Source organism: Telopea speciosissima, chromosome 2 (genome assembly GCF_018873765.1).
Source record: "Telopea speciosissima isolate NSW1024214 ecotype Mountain lineage chromosome 2, Tspe_v1, whole genome shotgun sequence".
Taxonomy (NCBI): domain Eukaryota; kingdom Viridiplantae; phylum Streptophyta; class Magnoliopsida; order Proteales; family Proteaceae; genus Telopea; species Telopea speciosissima.
This window is the reverse complement of record NC_057917.1, coordinates 77,029,913-77,042,631: the sequence shown is the minus strand read 5'-3', so window position 1 is coordinate 77,042,631 and position 12,719 is coordinate 77,029,913. Positions and strand designations below refer to the sequence as shown.

Here is a 12,719-nt window from a genome sequence, read left to right as displayed (position 1 = left end):
TAGGTTAGATAAAAGTAGGGATACCTGTAATGGAGTCTAATTAATGAAGTGATCTGATTATTGGTTGGGTCCAGTTCTGCCGACTCCTTTAATTAAGTGACCTTTTAAAAATATCTTTTACCCTTTGTTTATCCCAAACCTATATATTAAACAACCATGAATGGGTTTTAATTATTTTACACGGCAATTAGGTAACTAGGGCTCAATCTATAGGTTCTATTTGGTTGTAAGGAAAAGTAAAACGAAGGGAAGTGAAATTTTCATACTTTAAAAAAAAAAAAAAAATTTGTAATCATTTTCTCGCGTGACAATATCATTAACTCCAAATCACTCCTTATTTGGTTATTAAATTCAATTTTACTATGCATTCAATTTTCTTTGGTTTAAAATGTAAAATGTATCATTACTAGATATGATAAGAAATTTAAGTAGTTTATACATTCATATTAGGATAATGATTACAAAAGTTTCTTTTTTAGGTTTAAAAATTTTTCATTCCTCTCCCTTTAATTTCCTTGCAACCAAACGGAGTCATAAGGATTTCTTGTTTCATAAGATACATTAATTAATATGTTTACCCAGAATTGGCTGTCCTTTTCCATCTTGTACAATTGGGACAGTATGGGTGAAGTCCCAATCATGGAACTAAATCTCGATCGAAATTGATGGAAATTTTCTAATTATACAAAATCTAGGATCGAAATGGGTTCGACCCTAGGTTTCAACCCAACAGTCCAGTATTAAAAACCTCAGAAACAAGATTCAACTCATCTCAATTTTGGGCCTGATTGAAATTGAGTTGAAATCAAAATTTAGAACCTTGATCCCAATTAACTAATACCCAATAAAAAAAAATTGGACTTCCACAGTTCCACACATGCTTTGTGACATTTAAACTCTTCTATCTAACCCTGAAGCTTCTTTTTACCTGATTTAACTGGTTAAATTTTGGTTTGAGGTTGACCCAGATGCCTTGATAAATCGAACATCAGGTTGGTAGTCCTGTGGTGATTATGTAGAAATCTTCATAGGCCAAGGGTCGATCGGTCAGTATTAATCCTGACAACCAATTAGATGGTAAAGAAATGAACCAGTCAATATATAGCTGGCCATGTATGCTTTTGCCAATTCTAATTTTGGCCCAGTAATGAGAACTGGAATTGTACCCAAACATGACTAGTTGGTTCTCAAGTAGAGATCCATTTCCATTCTAGCTCTTCCATATTGACTTAGCTAGAACCTGATGGTAGATATTGGCTTGTGTACCCATAATACAAGTAATAAATGGGTAATTGGGTTCAAATTTAGAATATAGCTTTGAACACCCTTCCCCAACCCCTCACAATAAGTCCTATTCGACATAACTCATTCTGAAATCTCTAGATTCCTCAAGAACCCAACTAACAATTGTTGAAAAACTAATCAATAGATAAGAGAGGAGGAGGGGTGATGGGTCATAATCCCAACACCAACATAAACAGGCAAGATATTTCTAATGATCATGTTGGGTGTTCTTTCCTCTATTGCCCTTCTCTTTCATCCTCGATTATTAAATGCATTCTCAATACTCCAAGTTGCCACGGACCTTTACACCACAGGATGACTCATCATCCTCATCAAGCTCCCATGTCCCCTGCTCCTAACAAGAGAGTGAGAGATCCAACGCATTTAATACATATATATATATATATAAAAAACTACTCTATTGGTACGTTTTATTTCAAAAGAGAGGATTTTGAATCCCAAGAGAAGGACTGAGGGTGACACTTCGCTATGAAACCATATCCAAAAGTAGGTTTCCATGATTGAAATGTAAAGCAAAGACTACAGAGGAGGGTTCGTATTATAATATCTTACCCAGTAACACAAAAGTAGCTTGGTCAAGTTTGTTAATTATTAAACCAAAAAAAAAAAAAAAAAAGTTTGTTAATTATATTATATTCTCATATACTTAAACAATTACGATAAAATTAATATAAATAAAGGGAAAAAGTTTTCTGTCTGGGAATGTGACCTATGCTGGCACTCCAATGAGGCTATCTCTCTTCTTCCCATGTGAAAAGACACCTTTGCCTCCTTATTTTAATGAGGAGAGACATGGACACATGAGAGTGTGGCCTACTACCGAAAAAGATCCAGAACTTCTACGGCTTAGGCATAGCAGCGATCTTTCCGGTACTGGAATATATCATTGACACCTGTAAAGTGTGGCATCTAACAGTACATTTTAAACTTTTTTGAATTATTGAGTTTAAATGGTTTTAGAAAAACAAACCAAATCAACCCAAAACAAAACCGTTTTTTCCAACCGGACCACTCTAAAACCTAAACCTAAACCAAAGTAAAACGATTTCACAGCTTTCCTCCCTTTTTTTTTCAAAATCAAAACGTAAAAACCTAAAACGTCTTCTTCCTCCTCCGTTGCCACCCCATCGTCCTCCTCACCTCATTTGGTCTGTCGAAGGGCGGCATCTATTTACCGGTGATGTGGGTAAAGAGAAGGTCACCATTTTGTTTGTGCTTTAAAAAATTGAACGGCTCAGATTTTATTTCAGAAAATCAATAACTGAGATTGATGGAGCACTGTCATCATTGTTTTATAATGGCTGCTACCGCTCGCCCTAAAGTATCAGGAGGTGTTTATGTAGTGAGATAATAAATATATGGAGCATGCATGAGACTGAGTGCTGGTCTCATGGTCCTACTTAAAAGAGACCCAACACATTATTAGGTTCTGTTTCAGTATAAGGCTATGGAATGCCCTTAAATATTGGTCCGACCATTACCAACAGAAAATCATATTGTCCCTGGCCACTTTTAAATTAATTGAATAGATTCTTCTTATTTGTTATTATTGGTGTGAGATATGTGTGAGAGAGATTGATGGATCAAAATTTCAGTAAAGAAGGTGCAACATTGTTATCCTTGGTAACCCTTAATTGCCCATAATTTAGATGGTCATTAAACATCCGGTCCACCTGATATTTGGTTTATGAAATCTTGATGGAGATTAATTAAATCAGTTTTTGTTTGGATTCTCTAATTAACCTTGAGAAAAGTGGTAAAAGTAAACCTCAGAAGAGACTCCCCCAAATGTTGAGCTAGTTGAGTTAAGTTAATAAATGGATTCCAAATGCCATCACATAATTGATGCATGGATTTGGATTTGGATTTGCCACAAATATAATTTAAGGCAAACATGGATGGTCAATTGGCTTATATTATAGATGGTCTTATACTCATCTCAATGGTCAAGCTTCAATTTTCAACTCTAACTAAAGTAAGAAAAGGGTATTCGGTTCTTCTCCAACCGTGGTGGGAGTCGGAGGATCCAACCCAGCAAAAACGGGGGCATTTGGATCATTTTACAGGCGAACCCCACTATGAAATGACCAAAGAGAGCCAGGTCCAAGAAAAAGCCTCAAAAGTAGAGTGAGTTTAAAGTGACAAAAAACATGCCACCATACTCTTCTATGCCACTAAAATGATAATTTGTTTTAGTGATGTGAAAGTTTGAATATACTTTGTAACCACTTCTTTGCTTGTGTGATGCTCAATTTTTTGTAGTTCTATGACAAAAAGGGCACCGACGTTCATTAATGTATTTCATGTGGCAAGGGTGGCAAGAGATGGTAGCTTGGATTTTGGAGGGATATGGGTATTATCCAATATGTGGACCTTATAGGTAGTGGCTGCTACGTACCTCTATTAATATTTGATGTGATACTTGGGTATTTTTTTGAGAGTTCCCTGTCTTAAGTGGATCCAGCTCCTCTTCAGAGAGGTCAGCACACAGGGTATGCCTAGGGGCATCCAAGGATGGGACTGTATTGCACATATCTCGGTGCACGCCTAGAGATGTGTGCAGCACAGCCCAACAACTAAATGCTCCCTAGGCATGGTGGGCTTCTGGGAGACGAGCGCAACTCGTCCTAAGTTTGCTCATTGAAATCTTAAATTTGTTGTGAATCTCATTGACCCTAATATTAGGGAATGGAAAGCTGACTTCTTATTGGACTTCAATTTTCCCATTTGATTTTACTTTTGAGGTGGCAAAATTCCAATGAGCTCCACTACTATTGATGATTATTGGGTTTGAATTTTTTATAAGAAGGTGCCTTTTCGGTGAAGAGAGCTTACTATGTCTTTATGTCTTTAAATCATGCTCTCCTCCTCCTCCTTTTAGATCAACCATGCCAAACCCTCACTCATTCTTTACTTGAAAATCTATTTGGAATATAGATCTACCCTCTCTTGCCCCCCAAAAAAATTTTGAGTCTCATGATATTTTGGTTGTTAAATCCAACTCGGTCAAGAGGAATCAAATCTCTGACCCTTCTTGTCCATGTTGCAATAAACTTAAACAAATGTTGTATATGCCCATTTATCCTGCAATCATGTTAAGCTAGTATGGTTAGGTAATTTGGATCCTCTACTGCTGAGCTGTCCAGACAAGGTGTTGCGTGCAATGTTCGCCTTACCCCTGCCCAAATGGCTTGCCCGAATGGGGGTAAGGCGGTCTTTGAGCACAGCACCGTGTCTGGACAGCACGGTCCTACCGGGCAACTCGACAATAGAGGATCTGGTTAGGACCCCCTTTCTTCCTACGACCCTCTGTGTAATATATTTACTTTGTAGAGTTGATTAAGTCTTGGTTTGAGGTATCCGGTTTCTATAAAAGAGATTGTAGAAAGCTAGCTGATCCAATTTAATGTTATTCTCTCTTGAGAGATCTGGCGCACAAGAAATTAGAAAGCTTTTAAAAATGTTTCAACTAATCCAAATGAAACTTTATTTATTGCTACTAGGATGGCGCAGGATGACTTAGCGGCTGCCTTCAATAACAAGTCTTTTTTTCCATCAACAATCCCTCTTAGAGAATCTCTTTTTGGATTACTATACAAGATTATATGCTAAACAGGCTCACAATTACAGTTGGATTCAAGGTTAAGTTGAATCCACGAATTACCTATGCTTACCTTGGTGGGACTTCGGAGAAAGCAAAGAGGATGGGGAAGGGATTACATCTCTTCCCTCTGTTTCTATGAGGGGTTGAAGCCACTACAAATTACCTATTCGAGAGGTTAAGCTTGCCCCTATGTGTCTATCTCTCTCTTCCCGCCCCTCCTCTCCTTTTAAAATGACTCCCTTACCCCTCAAAGGGAGGAAGAGAGAGATAAACATATAGGGTGGTAGCTTATAGTACCGCAACGCACAAGGGTGTAGGCTGCGCCCAGACACATAGAGCAGGGTGGGGTGCTCAATTCACCCACCCCCATGTGTCTAGGCACAGCCTACACCCCAGTGCGGAGAACATTTTCCCATATCTTTATTTGGATGAAATTGGGAAAACTCCAACATAGTTAGCCATGTTTAGCCCAGCCCATTCAATAACTAGTACCTAACTTTGGCCATGTATTAGTCAGGCTGATTCAGGTCATAATTTTCTTCGACCTGAATTTGGGAGTTCAAAATTGTTGACAATTACTTAGATAGGTTGCTCTTTGGATTGATCGCTTGTCAAGTATTTGTCAACTATATGATAAGGCTATATACAATAAATTCTTTCTTTTGTATTTATATTGATATATATATATATATATATATATTTGGAGAAAGAACGTTAATCGGTGCTGTGCCTCGATGTATGCATGTGAAATGACGTACCCCTTGAAAAGGTGGAAAGGACCAGGGTGTGCCGATCATTTCATGTGTGGCTGTGCTTGGGCTCAAGATAATTGGGCTAATCTACCTTTAAATGGGCTAATTGACTAATTGGTCCTTAAATAGGTCATAAACGGTGCTTAAATGCACTATAATCAAGCTAAATGGGCTTAAACTGGCTAATCGATCGAGCTATAAACGGTCAGATATCAGTCGGTGGTTGAGCTCAACATGTTTAGTAATCGGTCGGGCCAATCTCAAGCTTCAACTGGTCAATTCAGGTCCGGCCTACCTGTGCGAGTCAACTTTTAACACCCCTAATTCAGGTGATGCACAGGGTGGGATACTACTGTACACACGCTGGGAAACTTTGGTTTGTTGAGTAGACCAAGCCCAATATTTGTTCTAATCGAGGCATAGCATCTGAGAAAATAATGGGCCTAAAATATGGGCCACGTTTGAGTTTGGTCTGGGCTCAACACTAGTTTATCCTGATCAAATGTCCATAATTCCCGTATTTTTAAGATCCGATTCCTCTACTTCCGCCTGCCCGGTATTGTCGAACACCCCCACACACAAGCAAGGGGAAAAATACCGCCATACCCCCTCTCAGGTAAAGCACTTGGGCATGGATAAGGCGGTACATTCCACCTTACTTGTATGTGGGGCACAGACGGCAGTAAGGGTAGGCGGAAGTAGAGGAATCCGATGCATATTTTAATAGCCTTGACAATGTTACACTGGTCCACAAATAATATCTATTCTTTTTATTTAAATGGGCTGAGATAACCAATTTTATCCTGTGTTTGGTCAGGATGCTAGAATTGGTTATGAGAGCCCATTTCATCATTAAAATAACAAAATTCCAAAAATAATTAGGCAACATCATATATATAGATCGATCAATGATAGGTGGTTGTTCCGATCCTTTCTTTATTGAGAACATCAATTTGTCTTCTTAGGTGACACGAATTATCTGAGTTTGTTGCAATAGATAGAGTTTGCTCTTTGTTGTTTAGAGATTGGTATTGACCAAGTCTTTGTCTTATCCATGTTTTTTTTATGAAATAAAAACTTCATTAATTAAAAAGGTATTCACAATTTCACATACATTATCTTCTATGCCCGTAGTTCTCTGTTCGGCCACAATGACCATCGTACCCCTGTTCAAATATTCTGTCCGGGTGGGATCCATCCAAGATCTTTAGTTCAGCGTACCCCTGAAGTATTCTTTCCAACTCGGATTCTTGTGATGATCCACACCACCATTATTCATAGCTACCATAATAACTATGAATTAGAAAGAAAAATTGAGCACCACCCACCCATGCCAGAAGCTGGATCAAAGCTGCCATCACAAATGATGAGATGCTCCATCCCCTCAGTTAACTTGTGGTAGTCTACTAGGGATACCAGGATGAGTGAGTTTGATCGACAACCTGGTAAAGAGGATAATCTAAAAGATGGATGTCTAATACCCACTTATAAATAGATTGAACACAAGGTATCGAATTTGGCTTTACATTTCAGACATGCATCATGGGAGTGAGCTACTATCCGTACATATCCACCTTTTCCTCATTTGTAATTAAATATTGGGAGAAAGAACGTCACCCGGTCATGCCAGACACGTCACCCTTAGTCATTTCCGAGATTCCATAGAGGTGTGGCGGTTATTTTGCATGCCCTAGGGGCGGTGTGTGCACACTACACAACCGGATGACATTCTCATTCCCTTAAGTAACATCTGTGGATACCTTTGTTTACCATTTGATATACGTAGGTGATTACTTTGCATCACTATAGGTGATATAACCAACCTATCGTTACTATCTAATTAACAAAAACCCATATTTCCAAGGGATCGTGATCCTCTGCTGCCGGGTAAGTATGTGGCTGACATGCGGCCTCACACAAGTAGGGTGAAAGGATAATCCCACCCACTGCCTGAACACCCTATCAAGGTGGGATCCACCCCCTGCCTGTGTGAGCCCCCCGGCTGCATGGCTGCCCGACAGCAGAGGATCCAAATCATAGTTTAAAGCTTTTGACAAATGGCAGCACAGCATCCCTCCAATACAGAAATGGCTATTGCCAACCTTGCTCCTGTTTTTTTCGGGGGCGATAAAGCTGTTGCCAGCCGTGCAGTGTTGCCCGTCTCAATGCTTCCAGCCTCCCCATCACGTTCTCTTTTTTGATAAATCACCATCACATGTCACAACAACCGAATCGTTATCCTCTCCTGTTAGTAACACATCGTGCAGCACCGCAAAAACCATGTGGCATAGCGGACCCCCACATGGTGCATATGGCCTCTATAACCATTGCACGATGCGTTATAGCACCATGCTGTTACAACCCTCATATAACGATTTCTCTTTTTTAAAACCAGGACAAAATAAAAAAACAACTCTCAACTGGATCACGGACTATCACAATAAATAAACTACAACCAATCTGTTGTTTATTTCCCACCGTAACAACCACCATCTTTCATTACCCCGCCACCCATCAACGCATCACAACCCCACAAAAAGAATCTATACACAACTTGTCCCCACTCCGATTGAAGCAAAACTAAAAGGGAATCTTCGTTACTCTACCGTTTCTTTTGTTTTTTTTTTTTTGGGTAATATATAAGACACGGAATTAAGTGAAGTAAGGGTAGCGCGAGCACCTCCTAGTAAGGTAAACCAGGCAATCATCCTTAGGGCAGATGGTGGGGACATACATGATGTCATCGCAGCCGTCTGTTAGGTGTCTCTTGAAGTCGATTAGCGACGTGAACATAGCAATGAATAGAACCAGATGATTGATCGCATACCTCTGCCCCACGCACTGGTGGGCCCCAGCACCAAAAGCAAGGAAATTCTTCTTGTACAACTGGTCTTCCTTCCGATCCTTCGAGAACCTGTCCGGGTCGAACCGTTCCGGTTCAGTGAACCCTTGGAACGAAGACTCGAAGACAGAAGGAAACACAATCGCTCCTTTCGGAATCGTGTAAGTATCCGTCAACGGAAAATCCTCTGCAGCAATGTGAGGTACAAGAGTCGCCGGAGTTCGAAACCTCACAATCTCACGCGCCACTGCCTCTGTATACTTCATCTCTCTCAATTGCTTCGCAGTGATGAGCGCGTCAGATTCAGGCGACCAAATTGTAGAGACCTCTTCTCTAACCTTCTGCAACACTTCAGGGTGTGAATGCAAGAGTGTCACAGCCCATAACAGAGACGACGTCGAAGCGTCTTGCGCTGCGAAGAGGAAGTCGAAGAGATGGCCACCGATCTCGATATCGTCGGAATACGGCGCCTTTTCCCCAGATTCCGCCGCTGCATTGATCTCCTTCACAGTTTCCTGCATCCAGAAATCAACCAAACACGAGGGTTCTTCTCCGTTCATCATCTTCGCTTTGCTCTGACCCGCACAAACAGCTAGAGATTCACAAAGCCTATTGACGGCGAACCTCGCTTTACGGAACCCAAATCCAGGGAGATCGATCGGCAGTTTCATCAAGCCCACATTAAACAGATTGTAATCTCTATTGAAATCCTCCCGAGCTTTCCCACTCAAGTAAGGCCCAACGAAGACAGTTTGAGAGGTTTCGAGATTCATGTCACGACAGAGAAGACGAAGAGCGATGGGCATAGAGGGATTACTGGAACAGAGAGATTCCCAGCGTTTCAGGTGTTCGAGAATGATATTTTGCTGCAAGTTGATGTAAATAGAGAGGGCTTTGACGGTAAAATTAGGGGCAATCCGACGGCGAAGATCTTTGTGATCCTGACCCATCATGTAGATGAGATTGTGTTCACCAAAAAGCTTTTTACCGAATGGGTGGCCGATGAGATGGAAGGCATCATAGCGAACATTGGCGAAGATCTTGTGAGAAAGTTCAGAGCTTCGGATGAAGACGATGAAGCTCCCAATGATATAGTTGGCGGAGACGCCCAAAGGGGTGGATTTAGCTAAGGAAGATTGAAGATCCCAGAACTTGGTTGGGTTGCGCACCATAGAGATTGCGTTACCCAGAAAAGGAAACACAAGAGGAGGACCAGGGAGACTTCCCTTCTTCCTGTGGTAACTAATTTGCTCTAAAAGTATCAGAAATGCAATGAAGGTGATCAGATAAGGAGTTGCAGGTGCCAATGTGCTCCATATCGACTCCATGGCTAAAGAAGGATAGAAGCGAAGGTGGGTTTGGACCGAAGTGTGAAATTATGGGGAAATGTAAGAAGCGATGATGTCAAGTCTGGAACAATGGAGTGTTTAAAGGAGAAGCAAACAGAAGTAAGACTGGAAACCGGAAAATAAAACCTGGTAGATTCATTAGGCAAGTAGCAGTAGATTCTAGTAGATGCCACAACTGAGAGAGAGAGAGAGTATACTATTACCACAGGAATCCTTGCAAGCGGGAAAACAAGAAGGAAGTGACTGAGAAGAGGAGATTTAAAGGGGAAGATGAAGAGGGAGGGAGGTGGGTTAGAGACCAGCCAGTTCACCTGAGTTGGTTAACCAATGGATGACGTGGCAAATTAAACACATTTTGAAAAGGATAAAGTAGAGCCCACCGAAAAAGATGAAGATTTTAATCTGAGGGTTATTATTTGATTTTGATTGTGGATTACGATTGCGCATGTGTGGTTATTCTTCTGATCAGATGGTGTCGCGTGGAAAGGAACAGTGGAATTGGGATTTTTTTGGAATTTAAAAAAACGAAAAGGATATTAGGATTCGAGTTTGTGGGTTTTGTGTTGTTCATCGTTGTCATCGACTTGGCGGGAAAAATCATCTGCTGGTGATTGTCACTGTTGTCGTTGATTAGTTTGCTCTGTCAAGAATCAAGATTGTTGTTTTCCGAAAATACCCTTACTTTTGAATTAAAATTCCTGTCGGAGTCTTCTTGACAGTGACATCGTAATTCACATAAATAGCGTTCTTCTGGTGCTGCTGGCCTGGTCTTCCCCATACATCCACATTCAGCAAACCAGTGTGCTTCTTCTGGTATTTGACTCTTTTTAGTGGGGGTTTTTTTTTTTTTGCACTTTTCTTGTAGTCTCTCTCTCTCTCTCTCTCTCTCTCTCTCTCTTTATTTATGTTGGGAATTGGGGACACCAGGTAGTGTTTCAGCCTTTCAGGTGTAGGTCTTACAAACCCTAGATGGCTAGATGAGAGCGACTAGTTATCTTTCTAGCCAGTCCAGGGCTTTGTTTTAGTAATCGCTCGGCCGATATCGTTCGGATATTGATCTGAATTGGTCCGTATCGGTATGGATCCATAACTATCTCATATACAGTCATTTAAATCAATTATTGTGTTATCATAATTTTTTATCTTAGGGGTGTTGTTCTCTATGGCGCAGTGCAGACTGCACCCAGGCACATGAGACTGGTACAATGACCATCCTGTCCCTCTGAGTGGCAATCCCATGTGTCTGGCGTAGCCTACTCTGCGGCACAGAGAACATTATTATGCTTTTCTTTTTTTTTATTTTCTCAACATCCAAACATAACCTTGGATAGTACACCCAAATCTATTCCATCGATTCAATTTTTGATATACATTTTTTTTTTTAATATAAGTAGACATATATGAGTTAAAGTTATTGGGTTTGGATTTGGCCGTTTAACTTTCAATTTGTTTTGGTTTCTATATACAATGGGTTTTTTTAGAGACTGACCAGAATCGGAGATTGTGGGCATACTTCAGGGGTTGTGGAGAGCAAAGGAAAAAAGGTTGGACAACTCTAACAATTTAGATAGACCATCAACAAGTAATTCATTGGCTAACTCAAGTGAAGGATAGGCATGGGAGGTGTTTATGTTATGTGTCGTATGTACTCAAATATTTTGATTTAAATTATGTAAGCAATTGTAAGTAGTTAGTATAGCCTATGTAACTATGTAAGTGGTGAAGTAGACTTGACGTCGAGATAGGAGTTAATAAAAGTTAACAGAGTAACAGGAGTAGGATAGAGTCGTGGAGGAGAGGATGGAACTATTTTGTAACTAATTTGCATCCTATTTAATAGGACTTTGTATGAAGCAAAGTAAACTTTTGAATCCTTAAAATTTCTCTTAAGTGAGACAAGGTACGCTTCCACATCCAAACTAGATGTCCGATTTCATCGATAAAGCCAAAATCCTATCCTATGTGCTCTCTCTCTCTCTCTCTCTCTCTCTCTTATTATATCTCTTTTTTTTATATTTTCTCTTTCGGTTATTTTCTTTTCCTATTATAATAAAATAATAATTATTATTATTATTACATCTAAGCTCAATCCATTCAGGTGCTTTCCTCTATTCTCATCTCCCCCCCCCCCCTTTTTAATTCAATGGAGTAGAGTCCCCACAGTCCACATTATTCACTTTGAAGAAAAAAAAACACTCATTTTATGAAAATGGTATCAATACTCCAACTTCCCAGTTATTCTAAATTATTTTTTAAGTTTCTTTTATTTTCAATACAGGTTCCTAGTTTATTTTAGTGTGATGATGGATAAAATGGGAAACAATCAAATTTCATGCATATTAGGTTCTATTAAAATGAGGAAGTAGAATATGCTTACATTCTACATTTTCTTAGCCACTTCTCTCTTGCTCCAGCACTTGCTTAATTTCATCTTTGCATTGTGGTTAATTTGAGCATTCAGTTCTAAATTACTCTCAAATATGTTAGAGGGATCATTCAACCAAGCTTTAATTGGAAGAATAATTTTGGTTGTGTTAAGATGGTAATTAAAATTGTGAGCAGGTGGACCATGTCTCTCTTTGTTCTTCTTCTCCTTATCCTGTACTGGTTCTATAACTTTCTTAGAGATCACTTTTCCATTAGAATGTTGATGGCGTGGGGGGAGGGGGGGACCTTGAAGCTGACCAAGAAAATAATTTATATTTATCTTCCTTTTCTTTCTCTTTGGTGGTATTTTGTGATATGTAGAATCTGCAACCTGCTCAGCTTTATGGTTCTTATACTTTTAACTTTTGGTCTTTTTTTTTTGTTTTTTTGGCAAGAGGTTCTCGCCCATGCCTTTCCTGATTCTCTCTTTAGTGTTGTGG

The 12,719-nt window shown here is 39.8% G+C and overlaps 1 protein-coding gene across 1 annotated transcript; it reads right to left on the bottom strand.

The window, feature by feature from the left end:
- Positions 1–8,313: 8,313 nt before the first annotated feature.
- On the bottom strand, positions 8,314–9,890 carry LOC122650136 (cytochrome P450 710A11-like). The gene has a single exon (XM_043843451.1). The coding sequence runs from the start codon at positions 9,829–9,831 to the stop codon at positions 8,314–8,316; it is 1,518 nt and encodes a 505-aa protein (XP_043699386.1). The 5' UTR covers positions 9,832–9,890.
- Between the last annotated feature and the right edge of the window lie 2,829 nt (positions 9,891–12,719).